General features: G+C 48.2%; 2 protein-coding genes across 10 annotated transcripts in view; one reads left to right on the top strand and one right to left on the bottom strand.

Moving 5' to 3' along the window:
• The window catches only part of FBXO16 (F-box protein 16), an 810,609-nt gene that overhangs the window by 170,119 nt on the left and 616,519 nt on the right, over positions 1 to 23,971 (bottom strand). The window lies entirely within an intron of this gene.
• EFR3B (EFR3 homolog B) overlaps positions 1 to 23,971 on the top strand; it is a 141,228-nt gene that overhangs the window by 38,026 nt on the left and 79,231 nt on the right. The window contains exon 1 of one of the 8 annotated variants that reach the window (XM_083494317.1): positions 4,929 to 5,030. The exons of the other annotated variants lie outside the window; for them this stretch is intronic. Within the exon in view, the coding sequence (XP_083350443.1) occupies positions 5,024 to 5,030 (7 nt within the window). The 5' untranslated portion in view covers positions 4,929 to 5,023. Of the gene's footprint in view, positions 1 to 4,928; positions 5,031 to 23,971 lie in introns of those variants that run through there. 8 annotated transcript variants of the gene reach the window in all.

Genomic DNA, 23,971 nt, shown 5'->3' with positions numbered 1-23,971 from the left:
GATCCAGAATGACGTTGGCGTCCCTGTGTCCAAGCCTTCTGTGCCACAGGTCCAGATCTGCTTCATCCTTCTGGCTGGAATGTGCCACTTTTGCAGACTGGTTCTCTGAAAGATCAAGCTCATATACACCATTTATTAGCTTTGCTTGAGCAAACACTTTGCCATTTCTAGTCACTTTACATTCTCCATTTCCAAATGTGACCTGGAAACCTTTCTTGTCCAAAGTGGACACGCTGATTAAATTGCAACTCAGCTCTGGAACATACAAAACTCTAGAGATTGTGTTCTCAATGCATTCATTGTTTATATCAGTGTTTCCCAACCTTTTTTGGGCAAAGGCACACTTGTTTGATGAAAAAAATCTCGAGGCACACCACCATTACAGCCCCGTGACGTCAGCGCGCAGTGTCACGCCGGGAGGGACGCACGAAAGTGTAACTTTCAATTTTTTCCCCTCCCCCTTGCCGGGGAACCTCCAAGCTTTGGGGTGGGGGGGGGGAGGAGGCAGCAAAGCGAGGGGCTGAGGGACTCCTCCAACGACAAGGGTTGGGGAAGAAGAGAAAGGGCTATTCCGCTCCAGTCACGGGAGGGGAATATGTACTGGCCCAACTGGTGTGCGGTCTTCGGAAAGCGGGGTGCGGGAAGGAAGCCTAGGCTCGGGGTCCACCGACCTCGGCGGAGAAAGGCAACAACCGGAGCCGATGACGAGCCGGCGCGTGCGTGCAGCGGCTGGCCTCGAGCTCGGGAAGCTGCGCGCGGCGATGTTGACGCGGGGCGCGCAAGAGCTTGGGGGCGGGGCGGGAGAGAGAGAGAAAGAGTTGGCAGCACCAGGCGCTGTTACTTATTGCACTGCGGACGCTGCCAGCAACTGTGGTGGTTGTGCGGTGGCCGCCGCCGCAGAACGTCCTCGTCAGTCAGCTGAGCTGCCTGGCGGCGTAGGGAGCCGAGGGGCGGGGCTTCCTTTCTGAAGGAGCTGAGGGTGGGGGTCCTCCGGCGCCTTCGGCGAAACGGCGCCGGCCCAGAGCGCTTCTAGGAGGCTGCCTTTGTGCGCGACGTAAAGCCCTCTTTCCCTCCCTCCAGCCCCGTGTCACATGTGGAAAAGGGGGCTGGATCCAGTGACGCAACTCGGAAAACTGTTAGGGAAGCCAGAGCAGGAAAGTGAGTGGGAGGCGGCGGCGCCGCTTTAACCCACGTTTCCTTTTTGAAAGAGAGTGTTTCCCAACCTTTTTTGGACTCGCCTGCCTCCCTCCAGGCAACATCTCGCGGCACACCAGGCAACATCTCGCGGCACACTAGTGTGCCGCGGAACACTGGTTGGGAAACACTGGTTTATATTGCATTTCAGGCTCATGGAACCTGCACCTTTTGCTTTAACAATGTTGCCATCTGCAATCTCAATTTCAGATCCTTCTTCATCATTTATTTCATTAATCTCATTAAAATAGTCCTTTTTATATGAAAAATGCGAACTGGCACCTGAATCTAAAATCCATTTATTACGTTTATTTTCACGATTCTGGACAGCTAAGTTCCTTTCTTGCAGTAACCATGTGCATTCACATTTCCCCTTCTTTTCCCCTTTTGGCTGAAAGGGGTGGGGTTTCTTCGCTTTAGGAGCTTTGCAGTTCTTTGCAATGTGTCCTTCTTTGTTACAATTGAAACAAATCACTTTCTTAGGCATCTCTTTGGACTTTGTACATTGCCTAGATGCATAACTGCTGTCCTTGCTTCTAGCATTTCTCACTGGAGATTCAGCTCTATCTCTGCATTCTTCTTTTAAATAACCAATCAAGTCTTTAAAAGTCAGACCTTGTCTATGAGCCATCAAACTTACAAATGCGCTAAAGCGTGGTCCAAGTGATGATAACAAAAATGCTATCTTTGTATCCTCATCAAAAGCTTTGGGAGTCAGATCAATTCTTTGAATAATCTCAGTAAACTTGTTGATGTGCTCTGTGAATTCCTCTTTTGAATTCATCCTCAATCTGGTTAATTTACACACCAAGTTTCTGAAGCTGTTTATGCTAGATTCTCCATACACACGCTCAATATCTCTTAAGATTTGAGATGCATCATCTGTACTATTTATTAATGATAGCTGCTCATCACGAAGTCCACTCAAAATTATGTGTCTAGCTTCACTGTTCATGCGTTTCCAAGCACTTATCTTGGCTAAATCCTCCTCAGACGATCCTGTAGGCTGAGGCTTTAAAGCTTCCAAAATATGCTTATAATCTAAACATGCTATCAAGCGCTGCTTCCAGTGTATGAAATTGTACTCATTCAGCACAGGCATTCCTAGCTTTGCATCACTATCAAAAGCTGCTCTAGCCATCTTAAAATCCAAAAATTTGAAAATTCTTCAAAATTTCCCAAAATTTTAAAATCAAAATCTCAAAAATCTCAAAATACAAAACAATTCTTCACTGCCTTGGGTCACTGTGAACTCTGAGGGAAGGGGGGGGGGTTGCTTAATCCCCACTGCACAATGGAACAAAGGACCATGTGCTTACCAGGAAGTTAACTCAGAAAAATACTACTCAACTCAAAATCACAATCCAATGCAATCCTTCAAAAATATGCAGAAATATGCAATACTGGGCCCACTAACCCTTTGTGGGAATGTTCTGGGGTGCAGGAGAGGATATATTGACTAATTATATCCTTATCCAACTTGTGCTAACAAGTTCCCAAAATATCAGCAGAGTTTATAGACATTCCCCTTTAAGTTCGCAACGGTAACGTGTGCACAGGTTCGCTAGAACCTCTATAATAATTACTCTGGTAATTTCCCCTTTGTTCCCTCTTAAAATACAAGACACAACACAGTCTTTATAAAAGTATAAAAGAGTTTACTCACGATCTGTTCACAATATGATCCCAGATGGCAGACAGGCTTAAAAAGGTAAAATACACTTAGAATCTATCTTATAGGAAGATAGCCCTCTCCTCTCTTGGCTGAGAGCCAAGAGGGCATCCTGCTTCTTCGAAAGGTGATGGCAGAGAGAGAGAGGGTCTGCCTGCCCTGTGCTTTTGTCATTACCTGCACAGGTGAGGCCACACCCACCTCTGGTCACATGCGGAGGAAGTCCGTCCCCAGGAAGTTTACCTGCTTGCTGGACAGACATCCCTCCCCATGTTGTAACATGTACACTCTAGGAATGTTGTCATTGACTGCTCCTGTGTTTACATCCCACACAGAGCACTCCTGACATATGGTTGTCAAGCCTCTGCTTAAAGACCTCCAAAGTAGGAGACTCCACCACACTCCTTGGCAGCAAATTCCACTGTCGAACAGCTCTTACTGTCAGGAAGTTCTTCCTAATGTTTAGGTGGAATCTTCTTTCTTGTAGTTTGGATCCATTGCTCCGTGTCCGCTTCTCTGGAGCAGCAGAAAACAACCTTTCTCCCTCCTCTATGTGACATCCTTTTATATATTTGAACATGGCTATCATATCACCCCTTAACCTCCTCTTCTCCAGGCTAAACATGCCCAGCTCCCTTAGCCGTTCCTCATAAGGCATCGTTTCCAGGCCTTTGACCATTTTGGTTGCCCTCCTCTGGACACGTTCCAGTTTGTCAGTGTCCTTCTTGAACTGTGGTGCCCAGAACTGGACACAGTACTCCAGGTGAGGTCTGACCAGAGCAGAATACAGTGGCACTATTACTTCCCTTGATCTAGATGCTATACTCCTATTGATGCAGCCCAGAATTGCATTGGCTTTTTTAGCTGCCGCGTCACACTGTCTTGAAGGAGCGTCTCCACCCCCTATCCGGACACTGAGGTCCAGCTCCGAGGGCCTTCTGGCTGTTCCCTCCCTGCAAGAAGTGAGGTTACAGGGAACCAGGCAGAGGGCCTTCTCAGCAGTGGCGCCTGCCCTGTGGAACGCCCTCCCACCAGATGTCGAAGAGAAAAACAACTACCGGACTTTTAGAAGACATCTGAAGGCAGCCCTCTTTAGGGAAGCTTGTAATGTTTGATGCATTACGGTATTTTAATATTTTGTTGGAAGCCGCCCAGAGTGGCTGGGGAAGTCCAGCCAGATGGGCGGAGTATAAATACTAAATTATTATTATTATTATTATTATTATTATTATTATTATTATTTCACCATCCTGCAATTCACTGGAGGTTTTGAATCAGACATCCACCTGCCAGGCATCCCCTTAGCTGCGATTCCTGCCTTGCAGCCCACCATTCTCTCCCTGAAGCCCCTCCTCAGGGTAACAGAGACCCCCCCACTCTCCCGACTCCCCCCAAGAGGGGCGTGTCTAACCGAGGACCCCACCCCCGGGGGAAAGACTAGATGGCCTCTGGGCATCCCTCCTTCCAAGCCCACCATTCTGTCCCCGAATCCCCTCCTCAGGGTACCGGAGACCCCACCCCGCTCTTCCTACTCCCCCTGAGAGGGGCGTGTCTAACCGAGGACACCCCCCAGGGATGGACTAGATGGCCTCTGGGAATCCCTCCTCCCAAGTCCACCACTCTTTCCCTGAAGCCCCTCCTCAGGGTACCAGAGACCCCCACTCCTCCGACTCCCCCCGAGAGGGGGCGTGTCTAACCGAGGACACCCCCCCCCCAGGGATGGACTAGATGGCCTCTGGGGATCCCATTTCCCGAGCCCACCACTCTCTCCCCGAAGCCCCTCCTCAGGGTACCAGAGACCCCCACTCCTCCGACTCCCCCCGAGAGGGGCGTGTCTAACCGAGGACACCCCCCGAGGGATGGACTAGATGGCCTCTGGGGATCCCATTTCCCAAGCCCACCACTCTCTCCCCGAAGCCCCTCCTCGGCGTACCAGAGACACCCCCCCCACTCTTCCAGAAGGGCGCGTCTAACTGAGGACCCCCACCCACCCCCTCTCCGCCCATGCGCAGAAGACACCCCCCCCCCCGTTCATTCATGCCCGCCTGTCTCCGCCTTCTCCGGGGCTCCGCCGCGGCGGTGAATGAGCGGCGCCGCAGAGCGAGCGGGGGAGCGCGGCGGAGCGGGCGCGGCGAGCCGGGGCTCCGCTGGCAAGCCATGTACGGTAAGGGGGGGGGGCGCGATGGGGGGGGGGTTCCCGCTTGGCTCTCCTTTTCCCCGGCATCACCAGGGACTGGCACCTTGGACCCTCCGTTTGCTGCGGGTTTTGCTTTTTCCTTTTCCTTTCTGCCTGGTTTTTTCTCTCTCTTTTTTTGGAGTGGGGGGAATGTTGATCGTGCCATCATCCCCCTGCCCCCCCCCAAATTCCGTCCACGAAGGTCACTTTCCAGCTACACCTCCTAGGGGTCGCCTCGCCCACCAGAAAGATGCAGGGGAACAGGCAAGCATCGCTGCCCCCCCCCCCCCATCTGAAAAAGATGCTCGAGGGATGCGGGGAGCGTTGCGCGGCTGTGTCAGGAAAGAAAAAATAAATAAAGCGGTCTTTCATCAGTTTTGGCCCCAGGAAACAAGATCTCCCCAGTTCTGCTTGGTTGTTGTTGTTGGGCGTGTTTTTTGTTTTTTTTGGGGGGGTGTTCTCGCAAAAAAGAGCGTCCCCCCCAAAAAAAATATATATCTCCAAGGCCTGATAAATAGGTATCTTGTGGCGTTTCTGCACCATACCTGTCAACTTTTCCCTTTTCTGGTGAGGAATCCTATTCGGAATAAGGGAATTTCTCTTAAAAAGGCGGGGGGGGGGGAACGTTGACAGCTATGTTCTGCACTGAAGCTGCGGGGAGAAGCAATTCTATGCAAAACGGAGGGGGGGCTGACTGGGAAGGAAAGAGTTAAGCAGCCCCCTCTCCTCCTTGTCCCTCCTCCCCCCCTTCTGAAAATCACAATATCTGCAGCGGCTGATACTGAAAAAGAAAGAAAGAAAGAAAGGTTTTTTTTTTAAAAAAAATATATATGTAACTTGGTAGTGTGGTCCACAGGTCCGGCGTGTGTCTGGACTGTGCCCCCCCCCCGCGTCCCCAAATTCAGATGGCAGTTTGAAATCCCAAAAAAAGGCATGAAAGGGAATTCCCCGCAGGTAGAAATCAAGACTGACAGGGGAGCTTCTTTGGTGTTACGGAGCAGGCAGGGTCTTGTTCCGGTGGCTCCACCGGGACATGGAGAAGAAATTGTGGAAATGTAGAGTTGGAAGGGACACCATGGGTCATCTAGTCCAGCCCCCTGAAAGTTGTCTTTTTATGACCGCCCCCCCCAAAAAAATCACGGTATTTCCTTTCCTCCAGTTTCCACACCCCCCCCCAAATTTCCCTGGAACTCCGTAAAGACTACAAAGGACTCCAAGGCTGGAGTCCAGTAGAATAGAGCTCTGCAGAGGGCATCAAAGGGTTAACCCCCCAGCAGCAAAAATAAAAATCCGCTGTTGTATTGACAGCCTAGTGAACAAAAGTTGTAGCCTCTGCTGGAGACCAGGGAACGCTTCTGCTGTGCAGGCAACAATTTTTGCCACTGCTCCCTGCACGCCCCCCCCACAAAAAACCCTGTGTTGTTACTTAATTCCCTTGGAATGCCATATTCAATGGGTCCCAATTCTGCCCCCTCCCCATATTTTGCTTGCGATAACGCAGCCTGGTGTCTGCAGCTGCCTTGCTCTGGTGGGGCAAATCCAGGAGAGGTTGGTCTGTGGGATTTGGGGGGGGGGTGATCTGTGCAATTGGGTGTATGTGGGGGGGGTCCTCTATTATCATAGAATCATGGGAGCCCCCAGGGGTCATCTAGTCCAACCCCCTGCAATGCAGCATTCGCAGCTGTGGGTCTGTGTTTACAATTTGCTTTGTGTGTGTTTGCAGGGCGGGTGTGTGTGTGTGAATCTGGGCATGGTTACCCCCCACCCCCTTGTTCAGGTTTGTCTGGCGAGTAATGCCGTCCCAGGGCCCCGATCCTGCAGATAGCAGGTCAGCTCCCGCAGCCCTCTCCGAAAGCCAGCTTCAGTGATGCAGCTGGTCTTTCTCCAGAGTTGCAACAGGCAGATGTTTCTGAATCAGGGCTTGCAAAGGCAATTGTGTGTGGGGGGGGGAGGTTTGGGGGGGTGATTTGCACAAGGTTCACACACACCGAGCCGGCTTCTGCTGCGTCAAACTCCGAGATTCCTTGCAAAAGCTGAGCCAAGAAGAGAGCCTTTTCTTTTTGAAGCTGATCTCGTCATTGTTCCATTGCAACCCAGAGAATAGGAAGGGTCATCTAGTCCAACCCCCAGCGATGCACGAATCTGGTTGGTTGGTGAGCTGAAAATACGTCCTTCTAGGATTGCCACTTCCCCAGTCTTTCGCTGGCTGGTTTTGCTCTGCTGCCTGAGCCAGGAGCTCTAAATCCTTAGCTGCTGCATCTCTGCTTGCAGGGCAGTTCTGTCTGTGACCGACTCTTCCAGTTTGAATGTCCGTGAATGTTCTGTGCCTGATCCGTGGTGGAGGGAGTAAAGATGAGTTCAAAGATTGACTCAAATACCACTGCAACCTTTTGGGTTGTGTTTTTTCTTCTTCTTCCTTTTTTTGCTTGATCTATTTTGGCTTGCATCCCAGTCATGGGTGAATCATGTTTCGTGAATAAACTGTGATATTGGGGCTGGGCTTGTTTTGGGATTTTGATATGGCTGTGCATCTCAACTGCAGTACTTAACCCTTGCTTTGTGGAATATTCCATTTCCTTCAGAAGATCAGTCCTTAATATGGAATAGTTACCGAGGAGAGAGATCCCCAGTTAACAAAAGAGACTTGCTGCAGTTTAGCTGGACCACAGAATCACAGCACTGTAGAGGTGAAAGGGACACCAAAGGGCCATCTAGTCCAACCCCCTGGAATGTGCAGGAACCACAGCTAAGGAATCCCCGACAGATGGCCATCCAACCTCAGCTCAAAAGTCTTCCTTTAGGATAGTTTGCCATGATGGCAGTGGGGCCAGTCCTGTTTCTTAGCCTCGCCTCAGTTCTCCATCTGTAAAATGGGCTCATTGAGGTCATCCATTTTCCATTTTCCCAGTAAGGGTAGCCAAACTGCCTTGCTGCTTTTCCAGGGAGCATCCGGGAGCCTTCAAGTCGAGCAATGCCAGAGACTTCCTCTTGGCAGTCTCTCTTGGAAGACATCCCATTCATATTTTTAATGCAGGCTGATAGCGACGGTGGGATTAAATTCATTTGAGGGCTTGTAAACTTGAGTACAACTTGTCTGCAAGCCTGTGTTTAAAAAGTGCTGCATAAATGAACATTAAAGTTTAACTGGCCTTTTTGTCACCTTATATATATACTGTATAGCTAGTTGTAAAAAGCTGGCGTGCAATTTGCAAACATGGTATAATTTGCTGGATTCCTTCCCGAATCTGTCTGCTTGACATCTCCGCCGCAGTGACGTCTTTGCGTTCTGTCGAGTGTCGATGGATTGCTGCCTTGTGGACGCTTTGCCAAAATATCTCTCCCTTGTCCTCAGATAATTCAAGGGGAGCTGTGTGCCGACCTCAAACCACAATTTGGAGCACGATTTCCCCAGGATTTTTTTCCTGCACAGCCTCCACTGGGAATGGGAAGCCTCCACGTTCTTGTACAACTCCTATCCGTTCTTTTCCTTCCCCACGGATCCTGCCTTGCAGGGGGTTGGACTAGATGTCCTTTGGGTCCCCTGGAGGAGCAGAAAACAAAGCTTTCCGTGTGACAGTGCTTCAGATATCCAAAGATGGCTCTCATGTTTAACTCTTTTCCAGGCTAAACATCTCTCATAAGGCCTGGTCTTAAGACCCTTGATCATCCAATCAATAGGAGTATAGCATCTAGACCAAGTATAGCATCTAGACCAAGGGAAGTAATAGTGCCACTGTATTCTGCTCTGGTCAGACCTCACCTAGAGTACTGTGTCCAGTTCTGGGCACCACAGTTCAAGAAGGACACTGACAAACTGGAACGTGTCCAGAGGAGGGCAACCAAAATGGTCAAAGGCCTGGAAACGATGCCTTATGAGGAACGGCTAAGGGAGCTGGGCATGTTTAGCCTGGAGAAGAGGAGGTTAAGGGGTGATATGATAGCCATGTTCAAATATATAAAAGGATGTCACATAGAGGAGGGAGAAAGGTTGTTTTCTGCTGCTCCAGAGAAGCGGACACGGAGCAATGGATCCAAACTACAAGAAAGAAGATTCCACCTAAACATTAGGAAGAACTTCCTGACAGTAAGAGCTGTTTGACAGTGGAATTTGCTGCCAAGGAGTGTGGTGGAGTCTCCTACTTTGGAGGTCTTTAAGCAGAGGCTTGACAACCATATGTCAGGAGTGCTCTGATGGTGTTTCCTGCTTGGCAGGGGGTTGGACTCGATGGCCCTTGTGGTCTCTTCCAACTCTATGATTCTATGATTCTATGATTCTATGATTCTATGATCCTGGTCAGCCTGCTCTGCGCACCTTCCAGCTTCTTAAACCGTGGAGCCCACAGCTGTGTCATCCTTACATAACACCCCTGCGAGGTTTATCAGTGTTGCTAGATTGCAGACGCTGTGTTCGAAACTAGCCAGGCGCATTTTGCACCTGGCTCTCGGCCACATGCGACCAAGTGAAGATGTCTGGGTGCCAGGATTGGACACCCATCCAGGGATCCTTAGATCTGGGCTGTTTTCGCACACTAATACAATCTCCTTTAGAATTCTATCTGTTATATTTGACCTGCACAAATCAGAATGAATTTCAGGAACCCAGACACTTTTCCTGTGCAGCCTAAGCAAGAGCAGCAATTCAGTATACAGTGGTACCTCAGGTTACATACACTTCAAGTTACAGACTCCCCTAACCCTGAAATAGTGCTTCAGGTTAAGAACTTTGCTTCAGGATGAGAACAGAAATCGGGCTCCAGCAGTGCGGCAGCAGCAGGAGGCCCCATTAGCTAAAGTGGTGCTTCAGGTTAAGAACAGTTTCAGGTTAAGAGCAGACCTCCGGAACGAATTAAGTACTTAACCTGAGGTACCACTGTATCGAATTTTTGTCCCTTGCCTTCACCTGCCCTGCTCACAGTTGTGAAGAATATTGCTACGTTATGAATGGTCCATGTCACCATTAAGAAAAAGAGGTCAGAATTGGCCAGTATATATGCGGACTATCCTTGGAGCAAGGGAATTTTCCTTCTTTCACTTCTCCAAGTTCTTAACCCAGTTCAAGGTCATCCTCTGAACCTGCCAGATTTATGTATTTATTTATTATTTTTACAATGCAAGTCATATATATAGATGTATTGATGCAGAGAGAGATGTTAAGCCAGCATAAACACAAGAGCAGAACATCTGTTTAAAACCATCAAAGGGGAGGCGAGGAAACTTCTGTAACAACACCTTAAATATACTGGAACCCCTGTGGATCTGGCAGCAAGTGATTTTTTTTAAAAAATGTTCTTATTAAGGGTCTTCTTGCGTTACAATAGTACAAGCATCGTCCCTATTTTCATATCATAAAGCTCCTTCCATAGATCAGTTATATCCCATGTGAGACTTTATAGTGTTGCATAAAAGGTAAAGTTAAAGGGACCCCTGACCATTAGGTCCAGCCGTGGCCGACTCTGGGGTTGCGGCACTCATCTTGCTTTATTGGCCAAGGGAGCCGGCGTACAGCTTTTGGGTCATGTGGCCAGCAGGACTAAGCCGCTTCTGACGAACCAGAGCAGTGCATGGAAACGCCGTTTACCTTCCCGCCAGAGCGGTACCTATTTATCTACTTGCACTTTGAGGTGCTTTCGAACTGCTAGGTGGGCAGGAGCTGGGACTGAGCAACGGGAGCTCACCCCGTCTCGGGGATTTGAACCGCCGACCTTCTGATCGGCAAGTGCTAGGCTCTGTGGTTTAACCCACAGCGCCACCCGCGTCCCATAGGGTTGCCATATTTCAAAAAGTGGAAATCCGGACAGAAAAGTTGAAGATGTTTTTTCGATTTTGCTGAAAGAAAAAACCTTCAACAACAAAAATAAGACTTTGGAGCCGCCTTGCCCCAAGATGGCAACTAGATATTCCGCTTTGGCGACTCTGACCTTGGTTCAAGGAGCCATTGGGCACCTAGATTACATACCTGAGTTTCTAACACCGATTGCAGGGTGCCAAGGTCACCCAGAGAGTCTTTGCGGCCCAACTTCTTTGCTTCTGCTGCTTCCCTTCCTGGCTCATCCTAGCTTGGTGATTCACAATACCAGCAGGTCTCCCTTTCCTTGGCTCGCATCCTGCAAAACACTTAGTCCAATTGCGTTTTATCCTTCCCTGACCCCGCCGAAAGCCACATTGCTCACAGAGGCAAATCCTTTACACTTAGAGGGGCTGCTAATGTCAAACATCTGGCTGCGGCAGCTGGCAAAAGCCCTCTTTCCCCTGCAGCCTTCGTCGCGCAGGGAGAGATGATTAAATCTGCACCCGTCCCTTCTGCGTCCTGGAGGGCAGGGGGCATTGGTGCCACCAGATCCCGGCCTTCCCGCCCGGGGCGGATTCTCTGCAGAGCGCGTTTCAGCTGGGATCCCTTTTACAAGCCGATCCGATCCTGGGGGGCTCAGATAGTTTTCTACCGTGAGCCTTGCAAGGCAGGTACAATTCCAGGTACTGCAGTTATTCCTTGACTTTTCTGCATTTTTGGCCTGGCAATTGCGCATTGATTCATAGAGGTCTATTTTGTCGCAGTGCATGGCTGGGATGTCTCCAGAGCAACCAGGTTTGTGGGTGCCTTAAAGGTAAAGGGACCCCTGACCATTAGGTCCAGTCGTGGCCGACTCTGCGGTTGCGGCGCTCATCTCGCTTTATTGGCCGAGGGAGCCGGCGTACAGCTTCCGGGTCATGTGCCCAGCATGACTAAGCCACTTCTGGCAGACCAGAGCAGCGCACGGAAACGCCGTTTACCTTCCCGCCGGAGTGGTACCTACTTATCTACTTGTACTTTGATGTGCTTTCGAACTGCTAGGTTGGCAGAAGCAGGGACCCAGCAACGGAAGCTCACCCCATCGCGGGGATTCAAACCGCCGACCTTCTGATCGGCAAGTCCTAGGCTCTGTGGTTTAACCCACAGCGCCACCCGTGTCCCTTGGGGTGGCACAATTGCCATTCCCTGGAGGTTGCAGGCTTTGCTTCTGGTTTGGCTGTTTGCAACCTTGTGGAGAAGGACGAATCCCTGCTGCCTGCCATTACCCCACCGGGTCAAATTGGGTAGCCCAGCCTTCTCCAATGAGGTTCCCTCTGGAAGTTTGGGACTACAACTCCCATGGGAGTTGTAGCTCAAAACCACCAGACAGCACTGGTTGATGATGACTGGGCCCTATTGGTTTGGTTTCCTAAGCACCGGGGAGAAATTTCTGAGGGCAAGAGCTGTTTGACAGTGGAACAGTCTTGCTCAGGAGGTGGTGAACTCGCCTTCGTTGGAGCTTTTTAAGCAGAAGTTTTATCCTGGATGCTTTAGCTGAGATTCCTGCATTTCAGACATTTGGACTAAAGGACTCTTTGGGTCTCTTCCAGCTCTACAGTTCTATTATCCTAAGGGCTGATATACCCCAGAATATTTGCCTGCAGAGCAAAATAGCTAAAGCAAGTGTCCTCCCAGAGAACGGAGCCTCGACAAAGGATCATAGAATTGTAAACCTGGAAGGAAACCTGAGGGTCATCTAGTCCAACCCCCTGCAATGTAGGAATCTCAATTGAAGCACCCAGGACAGATGACCATGTTTTTTAATATATTAAGTGGTATAGAAATGGTGTAAGTAAATAACTATGGTAGACACCCACCTGCAGTCCAAAGTGTTTGCAGTTCAGACCCAGGTTGACTGAGGTCCAGCGCCGAGGGCCTTCTGGTGGTTCCCTCACTGTGAGAAGCCAAGTTACAGGGAACCAGGCAGAGGGCCTTTTCGGTGGTGGCGCCCGCCCTGTGGAACGCCCTCCCACCAGATGTCAAAGAGAAAAATAACTACCAAACTTTTAGAAGACATCTGAAGGCAGCCCTCTTTAGGGAAGCTTTTAATGTTTAATAGGTTATTGTATTTTAGTGTTTTGTTGGAAGCTGCCCAGAGTGGCTGAGAAAACCCAGCCAGATGGGCGGGGTATAAATAATTTATTATTATTATTATTATTATTATTATTATTATTATTATTAGCCTCACCTGCTGATCTGAGAATCAGGACTAACCGGTGTTTCTTTGTACTGGGGGAGAGAAGCTCAAGCTATCTATGCTCCACTTTTGCAAATGCTCCCCTTGAGGAGGGGATAATCATTGTTTGCTCCTCTGGTCTGTGTTTTGTTTTGCGCAGTTTCGACACCCTTTTAGGTCTGCCTTTTAAAAAAGCACCTTAAAACGTGCAGGGCTTGGAGCTGGGCTTGCAACAGACAACCATTCCTTGTTTTGCCGCTCTGGTCTGCGGTGCAGAGAAAACGTCTTGCAGCCAGGATCAGGTGTCGGTGTTTGTGCATTGCAGTCTCTCAGCACTTAGCAGTCCCTTCTGACAATTCCTGGAGAGTGGGGCAGGGGGTGGAAGGCAGGGTCTATGGGGAGAGGCCTGCCCCCATGACAGATGCACCCTGCCTGAGACAGCAGAAGTGAAATGCAATTAAAAACCAGCGATGCTAATTGCTGTGAATCCTGCCAGAATGAATCCCGGCTAAAGAAGTCATTAGCGGAAGGGGATGAGCCACATGCAAACTGCAGAGAGCTTGGTTTGTGTTTTTTTTAAAAACTCCCCTTTTAAAATAATACTGCATTCTTTGGGCCAGACAGGCGGAAGGGAGCTAATTTGCCTACGTAGTGCTTCGTTCGGCAGAACTGTGTGTCATTGTGCTGCATGTGAAAATAGGCTCACAAAAGCCTAAGAAGAGACTGGATCAGGCCCTAAGGGGCCCCAGATGCTCCAGCATCCTTAATAATAATAATAATAATAATAATAATAATAATAATAATAATGTTATTTATATCCCGCCCTCCCCAGCCAAAGCACAAGAGGGGAGAGTCGATCTTGCACAAATCCTGTTTGCTGGTTTCCCATTGGCATCTGGGGCTGGGCGATACCTGGTTTTCAGCATCGCAATGTATCACCAGCTAAACATCATAATATATGGATATACCATATTTTTCGCTGCATACGACGCACCTAGTTTTTAGAGGAGGAAAACAAGAAAAAAAAATATTCTGAATGAAACAGTGGATGTATAATTTTTGTGGTTCATGCTGTGGCCACAGACATGTGATTGACGGTGAGTTTGGGGTAGCCCAATGTAAAAATCCTGAGAATCCATGTGGTTCCATGCTTTGTAACCACATTTTTGCGCCATTACGGCTCCACGAAATAGTGGATGTGTGGTTTTTCTCAGTGCAGGCTGTAGCCATGGACATACTATGTGATCTGATGGTGAATTTGGGGTGACCCAATGCAAAAATCCTGAGGATCCATGGGCTTTTATCTCCCCCCTCCCAGGCAGCCTCCTTTATTGCTAGAGTCCGTTATCTCTCTCCCGATCGCTTACCGATCAGCTGCTTCCTTTCAACACTCTTGTTTGCCTTAGTGTCTTTTCCTTAGCTGGAGCAGTTTTTTGTTCCTCCTTTTCTTCTAATTTCTCTCCTTATTGCTTTAGTCTTCCTATTCCTCCCCCCCTTTGCAAGTTTGCTGTCTTTACCTCCCCCCCTCCCAGGCAGCCTCCTTTATCTCTAGCCCGATCGCTTGCCGATTAGCTGCTCAGCGGCTTTGTTTCAACACCCACTTCCCTCTTTCACACACACACAAAAAAGCATGATCTGCTTTTTGCCTATGGGGAATTCGGCTCCAGGGACCACACATTCGCTCCATAAGACACACAGACATTTCCCCTTACTTCTTAGGAAGAAAAAAGTTTGTCTTATGGAGCAAAAAATACGGTATCTGGAAATAACGACGGAGCTGGTTTTCAACTTTGCAATATGTCACCAGCTAAACATTGTGATATACTGATAAATCTCAACGTCTGAAAAAAGGAGGGAGCTATGTAGAGGCATCGGCTGGCTTCACGGTTTCCCCCGCATTGTGATTTTTGCACACGCATCGGGATTCGCGATATTTAGCCAGGTCAGAAACTATGAAGCTGATATCACGATACATGCATGTGCAGATGCGGGTTGCGAACGCTGCGGGTTGTGAACGTACATCCCGCACGGATCACATTCACAACCCGAGCGTTCACTGTATCTGACTTTTAGAAGGCATTTGAAGGCAGCTCTGTTTAGGAAAGTTTTTAATATTTGATGAATTATTGTATTTTAATATTTTGCTGGAAGCCGCCCAGAGTGGCTGGGGAAACCCAGCCAGATGGGCAGGATATAAATATTATTATTATTATTATTGCAGAAGGTGATTAAAAGTGGACGGTGCTATACAAACCACGGCAACCGTGGTCACAGTCGTAAATGAATAGGCAAAAGCTGGCAAGGCGGCGAGTTCCTCTCTGACAGATTCTGGTGCCAGAAAGCCTATCCTCTGCCTTTTTAGCATGCGTGTTGGAAAATCCAGCGGGTGACAGGCGAGGGGATGAGTGGCGCAGAGCTGATTCTCTCTCTTCCACGGATCGCTTGTCATTCTCCACCTCCTCGTGCTATAATTTGAGAGACAGCTTGTCTCATTAACTCCCTGGCAAGCCTGCAGGTGGGCAGTGGCATGATCTGCCTGTCTCGAGGTTGATGGTGGCACCAAGATTTCTGGGTTTGCCTTTCCAGGGTGGTTGAGAGGAGTCTAATCTGAATTACAGGAGGCTGTGATTCACAGCTGCAAGGAAGAGGAAGGCTGCAGAGAGACAGTTTTTGCACTCCATCCTTTCTAGCGGGCAGGTTTTCTTCGCTTGTTCTCCCCAGAAGGATCACGATCTGCCGCAGCCTGCAAAATCTCTGGAGGAGGGATCGGCCGTCAGGTTAGGAGCACGGAAACCTGCCTTATACAGAGTCAAACTATTTCTCCATCTAGTTCATAGCTGTGAATGTTTCCCTTTTTCAAAGGGAAATTCCCTTATTCCGAATAGGATTCCTCGCAAGAAAAGGGAAAAGTTCATAGAATCATAGAATCCTAGAGTTGGAAGAGACCACAAGGGCCATCGAGTCCAACCCCCTGCCAAGCAGGAAACACCATCAGAGCACTCCTGACATATGGTTGTCAAGCCTCTGCTTAAAGACCTCCAGAGAAGGAGACTCCACCACACTCCTTGGCAGCAATTTCCACTGTCGAACAGCTCTTACTGTCAGGAAGTTCTTCCTAATGTTTAGGTGGAATCTTCTTTCTTGTAGTTTGGATCCATTGCTCCGTGTCAGCTTCTCTGGAGCAGCAGAAAACAACCTTTCTCCCTCCTCTATGTGACATCCTTTTATATATTTGAACATGGCTATCATATCACCCCTTAACCTCCTCTTCTCCAGGCTAAACATGCCCAGCTCCCTTAGTTGACAGCTATGATCTAGTTCCGGACCGTGTACACTTTGCAGGAGTGAAAGATCTCCAAGATTTCATTCAGGTGGTTTCTCCCTACCTGTCAGTGTCAGTGTCAGTGTCATGCATCCCATAATAACAAGCAGAAACAATACCCCTCACACAGTATTTTTTAAATTACGTTTCTAAGGGGAGAACTGTGCTCTCGGGAGGAAATTCGGGATAAAAGTGTAAGAGATCCCTGACACATGATCTGGCCGACGCAAATTACTTCTTAAGCCTCCGGCCATTTGTAATCTAATGAAAACTATCTGTGCATTTTTAAGAAGCTTATGTGACTGAGATAAATCGTGTGTGTGTGTGTGTGTGGAATAGATCTTCGCCTGTCCATTCGTTCTGGATATATAGTGAAGTTTGCCCAAAATAAACTTGAGCTTCGAAAGGGACTTACGTTCAGTTTTCGTTGCAAAGAACATCACACAAAGGTCTCTGACGCCAATTCAGATCGTGACCTCATCTTGCCCAGTTCAGGCTGGTACGTAGTTTTTCTTTCTTTTTCCTGATACCTGGAAGCAGATCACTTTCTTCTGCGTGCAAAAGGTTCCTGATTTAATCCCTGGCACATCCAGGGTCTGGAGACCAAGCCTGATGAGGAACGGTTGAAGGTGTTAGAATTCCTGCTCCGTGATTGCAGTCATGGGATTGTTGTCTTTCACATGACGGTATATGTTTTGGGAAGTGACGGAGACAGGATGTTTGTGTTACGGTGTTCTCTGAAGTGGGATTATTGTCCGTTGTCCTTTTCTTCTTTGCTGTCTGATGCTAGAGAGAGAGGGAGCCATGTTGCAGTGCTCCGTGTGTGTTTATATGTAAATAAAGTAGATTAGCCAAAATGCTGAGTGGCTGAGTTACGCAAGCTGCGAAGACTCTGTGGATCCCTAAGTGTGACGGTGTCGGTTGGCATCAGTCTCTGTGATGTTCAGGCAGGAGAAAGCTTTTGAAGCTCCTGAACGATCGACCAGGAGGGAGGGAACATGCCAGTCGGGCATGTGTCTCTGCCAGGGTCCTACTCGAGTGTAGGATGAGGTCCTGACAGAAGGAGCAGGGTATGTTTAGCCTGGGAAAGAGGATACACAGGAGATAGCATAGCCACCTTCAACTATCTCAAGGGCTGTCACATGGAAGAGCAAACAAGCTTATTTTCTCCTGCTCTGGAGGGTAGGACTCGAACCCATGGCTTCAAGTATCAAGAAAGGAAATTCCGACTAAACATTCAGAAAAACTTTCTGACAGTAAGAGCTGTTTGACAGCGGAACGGTCTCCCTTGGGAGGTGATGGACTCTCCTTCCTTGGAGATTTGTAAGCAGAGGCTGGATGGCTGTCTGACAGGGATGCTTTGGCTGGGATTCCTGCATTTCAGGGGGTTGGGCTGGATGACCTTTGGGGGTCCCTTCCAACTCTACAATTCTACAATTCTATCATTAGCAATGTCCCCAGTCTGAAACTCTAAAAAGCCACTGCAGACAATACTGAGTTGGATAAAAGATGTCATATAAGGCAGCTTCTGAATTAGAATGTATTGATTTTAGAATGTATTTTAATTACTTGATTGTGATTTTATGTAATTGATTGTGATTTTATGTGATTTTATTGTTGTTAGCCGCTCTGAGCCCGGCTTTGGCTGGGGAGGGCAACTTATAAATAAAATTTGATTATGATTATTCCTAAAATCATAAGAGGAACTTGCAGGGTCAGGCCCATGGGCCATCTAGTCCAGCCTCCTGTTCTCACAGCGGCCAACCAGATGCCTGTGGGAGAAACCTGCAGGCAGGACTCGAACACAAGACCAACTCTCCCCTCTTGTGGTTTCTAGTAGCTGACATTCAGAAGCACTGCTGCCTCTGACTGTGGAGGCAGAGCCGAGCCGTGATGGCTAGTAGCCCTCAATAGCCTTCTTCTCCTCCATGAATTTGTCTAATCCTCGTTTAAAGCCATCCAAGTTCGTGGCCACCAGTGGCAGGGAGTTCCGCAGTTTGGCTTCCTTCCAGGGTTCTTATGCCGGGTGTGGGATGTGAAACACAAGAGCAGTCAAGTACAACATTCCTAGAGTGAGCATGTTTACACAGGGGGAGGAATGTTTGTCCCGTCAGCAGGTAAACTTCCTGTTTCCTTCTGGGCCGGGACAGACTTCCTCTGCATGTGACTAGAGGTGGGCGTGGCCTCACCTGTGCAGGTAATGACAAAAGCACAGGGCAGGGCAGCCATCTCTCTCTCTTTGACTACATGCATCAAAGAAGCAACATCTGCTTAGCCAAAGAAGCTCTCTTGGACAAAGGGTCTGTTTCCTTATGAGATAGTTTCCAGGTGTATGTTACTTTTCTAAGCTAAGTCTGCCTTCTGGGATCCTATTGTGAACAGAATGTGAGTGAGTAAACTCTTTTTATACTTTTATAGAAGACTGTGTCGTGTCTTATCTTTTATGAAGGAATAAGGGGAAATTACCAGAACAGTTATTATAGAGGCTTTAGCGAGCCTGAGCAAACGCATCCGCTGAGTTTAAAAAAGGGGAATGTTACTCTGCTAAATTGTGAACTTGTTTACACAAGTTGGAAAGGCTATAATCAATAATAATAATAATTTATTATTTATACCCCACCCATCTGGCTGGGCCTCCCCAGCCACTCTGGGCGGCTTCCATAGAAACCAAAAATACACTAAAATATCACACGTTAAAAACTTCCCTGAACAGGGCTGCCTTAAGATGTCTTCTGAATGTCAGGTAGTTGTTTATCTCTTTGACATCTCGTGGGAGGGCGTTCCACAGGGAGGGCGCCACCACCGAGAAGGCCCTCTGCCTGGTTCCCTGTAGCTTTGCTTCTCGCAATGAGGGAACCGCCAGAAGGCCCTCGGCGCTGGACCTCAGTGTCCGGGCAGAACTATGGGGGTGGAGACGCTCCTTCAGGTATACTGGACCGAGGCCGTTTAGGGCTTTAAAGGTCAGCACCAACACTTTGAATTGTGCTTGGAAACGTACTGGGAGCCAATGTAGGTCTTTCAAGACCGGTGTTATATGGTCTCGGCGGCCGCCCCCAGTCACCAGTCTAGCTGCTGCATTCTGGATTAGTTGTAGTTTCCGAGTCACCTTCAAAGGTAGCCCCACGTAGAGTGCAGTAGTCCAAGTGGGAGATAACCAGAGCATGCACCACTCTGGCAAGACAGTCCGCAGGCAGATAGGGTCTCAGCCTACGTACCAGATGGAGCTGGTAAACAGCTGCCCTGGACACAGAATTAACCTGTGCCTCCATGGACAGCTGTGAGTCCAAAATGACTCCCAGGCTGTGCACCTGGTCCTTCAGGGGGCACAGTTACCCCATTCAGGACCAGGGAATCCTCCACACCTGCCCACCTCCTGTCCCCCCAAAAATAGCACTTCTGTCTTGTCAGGATTCAACCTCAATCTGTTAGCCGCCATCCATCCTCCAACCGCCTCCAGACACTCACACAGAACCATATATCCTCTCCTGCATCCCTGAACATTCCCACATCAGGCACATCCCAGAGACATGCCATTCTCCTTCGAAGCCTAATTTCCGTAGGGGGATGGGACTCTCTGGGTGCCAGCAAAGGCCTCTGGGGGCACCACGTTGGGGACCCTTGGGCTAAAGTGTGTTGTTGAACTGGGAATCCATCTTGATTTCTGAGCTCTGCAATTGCCTGGGTTGTCGAGTGGGAACTTTGCAAATACAACCTGCCCTTTGGGTCTTCAGAGCCAACACAGGTCTGCCTTTGTTTCTAGATTTAGAAGTAGTTCTATAAGGCCATATCAGAAAGCATTGGGGTGGTTTACAACATTACAACATAAAACACCATTAAGAAAAGTTTAAGGTAATATTATGTTTAATTTAAGATATGAGCAACTGATGGAAAGTACCTTAAATTTAGAAGTATAGCATTTGAAAAGTACAAAATAAGGCACGAAACAAGGTAATAATTTGCTGATATTTTTATTATAAAGAATGCAGGGTAAGGGAGATGTGAGGAAGTCCGGTTGGTTATATAAAAAAATGTTTTGAAAAGTTGCTTTTCTTTTTTTCTTTTTTCTTTTTTTCTTTTACTTCTTTCTTCTGTGTATGTTTCTAACTTTGTATTTGAAAACTGAATAAAATATTTTATAAAAAAAAGAAAAGAAAAGAACTCGGTTTCCAAAAATGGATGGATATATATATATATATATATAACTGGAGCTTCTGGTTCTGCTGTTAGCGATATGATTTACAGTAAACTGCCCTGAATGTTTTGGAAAAAGTGGGAAGGCATTATGAAAATATTTTAAAATAGCATTTTAGTGATTCTTTTTAAGTATGTATTGATAGCGAGAATAGCACCCAGGCCACCCTTGCTTTGGAAAGAGGCAGTGTGTTGTAGTGGTCGGAGTGTCAGACTAAGACCTGTGAGACCAGGGTCCGAATTCCCACTTGGCCACAAAGCTCACTGTCTCTCAGCCCAAGCTACCTCACAGGATTGTTGTGGGGATGAAATGTCCTCCACCGTGAGCTCCAAGGCGGGATGGAAATGCAATAGACAAACGGATTCCAGGGAATCATAGAATCGTAGCATTGTAGGGACCCTACGGGGTCATCTAGTCCAACCCCCTGAATGCAGGAATCTCTCTTTTTTTGTCAATAAACTTTTATTATTTTCTCAACACAGTTTCATACAATACATCAAATTCCATCTATACTTTTAGCTCTGCTGGGCTTATGACTTCCCTCCTTCCCTTCAACAGGTATCCCTTATTTCTTTAAATCGCGTATTTTAAATACTGAGTCTCTTATTTATTACATTGTAGGTGTTATATCAATCCTGCCAGTGTTTTTAAAGTTTTACAATTATCCTTTAAATACACCATAAATTTACTCCAACTTTCTATGAATCTCTGGTCATCCTGGTCCCGAATCTTGCCAGTCAGCTTGGCTAACTCTGCAGAGTTCGTTATTTTCGTCTGCCACACCGCAATGCTTGGAATTTCTTGTACGGTAGCTTCCAATTTGGGGCCAACATGGTTTTTGCCGCTGCTGTGGCATACATGAACAGTCTTTGATCCGATTTATTCATCTCTTTCCCCATCAAACCCAGAAAGAAAGCTTCTGGTTTTGGGGGGAAAGTATATTTAAAAACTGGTGATGGAGGAGACTCTTGAGAGTCCCATGGACTGCAAGAAGATCAAACCTCTCCATTCTGAAGGAAATCAGCCCTGAGTGCTCACTGGAAGGACAGATCCTGAAGCTGAGGCTCCAAGACTTTGGCCACCTCAGGAGAAGAGAAGACTGCCTGGAAAAGAGCCTGATGTTGGGAAAGATGGAGGGCACAAGGAGAAGGGGACGACAGAGGACAAGATGGTGGGACAGTGTTCTCGAAGGTACGAACATGAGTTTGACCAAACTGCGGGAGGCAGTGGAAGACAGGAGTGCCTGGCGTGCTCTGGTCCAGGGGGTCACGAAGAAGAGAAGAAGAAGAAGAAGAGTTTGGATTTGATATCCCGCCTTTCACTCCCTTTAAGGAGTCTCAAAGCGGCTAACATTCTCCTTTCCCTTCCTCCCCCACAACAAACACTCTGTGAGGTGAGTGGGGCTGAGAGACTTCAAAGAAGTGTGACTGGCCCAAGGTCACCCAGCAGCTGCATGTGGAGGAGCGGAGACGCGAACCCGGTTCCCCAGATTACGAGACTACCGCTCTTAACCACTACACCACACTGGCTCTCGACGAAGAGTCGGACACGACTAAACGACTAAACAACAACAACAAATATTTAAATATTTTCTTTAGTTCGTTATAGATGATCTCCCAAAAGTTCTTAACTTTATCACAAGTCCACCACATGTGGTAAAAGTCTCCCTCAGCCTCCTTGCACTGAATGCAGGAATCTTTTTTGCCCAGTGTGGGGCTCGAATTCAGGACCCTGAGATTAAGAGTCTCATGCTTTACTGACTGAGCTACCCAAGTGTCCAGTTCTTCTCCCTTCGCTTCAAGTAGTTGGAGGAGAGAAGCAAATAGACAGGGGGATGGACTGGACGACTCTGTGGGTCCCTTCCAACTCTACCATTCTGTTTGAAAAAGGCAAGATTTTTTAAAAAGGAAACTCGTTTTAGATCTGCTGCAATCCGGGAAGGCTTAGGGGATTTGCCAGCTTCCGCATCATCTGGGACTTTGGATTCGCAAGCAGGTTTTAGCATACGGTCTCTGAGCCAGAATTAATATCCTAGATCAGGGGGGAAATAGGCCGGAGTGCGGAAATGGAGTCTGCTTGTGGCTTTCTGGGATCTGCTAATGTTGCTTCTCAGGGGGCTGCCCTCCATGACAATGCCATGTGACAGCCTGATCTGACACCTGTCTCCCCACTTATGAAATCTGCAGGATGTCATGGCTGTTGTGTTTGCAGAGCCCCACGCCACTTTCCTCTGCTGTGATGCTAAACAGCTTGTTGTTGTTGTTTAGTCGTTTAGTCGTGTCCGACTCTTCGTGACCCCCTGGACCAGAGCACGCCAGGCACTCTTGTCTTCCACTGCCTTCCGCAGTTTGGTCAAACTCATGCTGGTAGATTTGAGAACACTGTCCCACCATCTCGTCCTCTGTTGTCCCCTTCTCCTTGTGCCCTCCATCTTTCCCAACATCAGGGTCTTTCCCAGGGAGTCTTCTCTTCTCATGAGGTGGCCAGAGGATTGGAGCCTCAGCTTCAGGATCTGTCCTTCCAGTGAGCACTCAGGGCTGATTTCCTTCAGAATGGAGAGGTTGGATCTTCTTGCAGTCCATGGGACTCTCCAGAGTCTCCTCCAGCACCATAATTCAAAAGCATCCATTCTTGGGCGATCAGCCTTCTTTATGGTCCAGCTCTCACTTCCATACATCACTACTGGGAAAACCATAGCTTCAACTATACGGGTCTTTGTTGGCTTGCCTACCCCTTGTTTAGCCTCTCTGAGGACGAAAGCGATTTGCTCTTGCGTCGTGTGCTGATATCATGGTCTGCTGCTGGCTTTGTCGCAAATGCCAGTTTCCGCACGGCCTTGCCTCTCCCACAGCCGCCTCTCTGCGGCATTCCCATTGCCAATGCCCGTCTCCCTGCCGCGATATTGAAGGCGGCCGCAGGGAGGAGAGACGGCCTTTTTATTTTCCGCTGAGCACTTCTGGGGCGAGCGATAGAGAGGAATCCAGGACTAAAACTTTCTGTTCTGTAATCCTGGCGCTCCGATTCTCCAAGCAGAATGCATTCGAGCAGATTAGTCACATTTCATCGAATCATAGCATTTGAACAAAGATGCTCTAATTGGCGTGCCTGGTGCACATTCAAGCTTCCCTTTTAAACACCCACTCTTGCTCACTTCATCCTTGGCTCGGCGGAAACTGCTTTGACTCAGGTTTGGCTCTTTGCAGCACTCTGAAAATCCATCCTCAGTCTACATAAATGCAAAAAACTGTAGAATTGAAAGGGTCATCTGGTCCAACACCTCTTTTCTTTGCCCAGCTGCTGCCAGTTGAGTTAGTCTCTTTTACAGCTTCTTTATTCCAGCCTTGCAAGTGAGTAATTTCTGTGCATAGCTGTCAACTTACAGATTTGAAAATAAGGGACCAACAGCCTCGAA

Source organism: Podarcis liolepis (assembly GCF_965112155.1).
Source record: "Podarcis liolepis genome assembly, chromosome: 3".
Taxonomy (NCBI): domain Eukaryota; kingdom Metazoa; phylum Chordata; class Lepidosauria; order Squamata; family Lacertidae; genus Podarcis; species Podarcis liolepis.
Note: the sequence above shows the minus strand (reverse complement) of the source record. Positions and strands in the feature narration are given on the sequence as shown.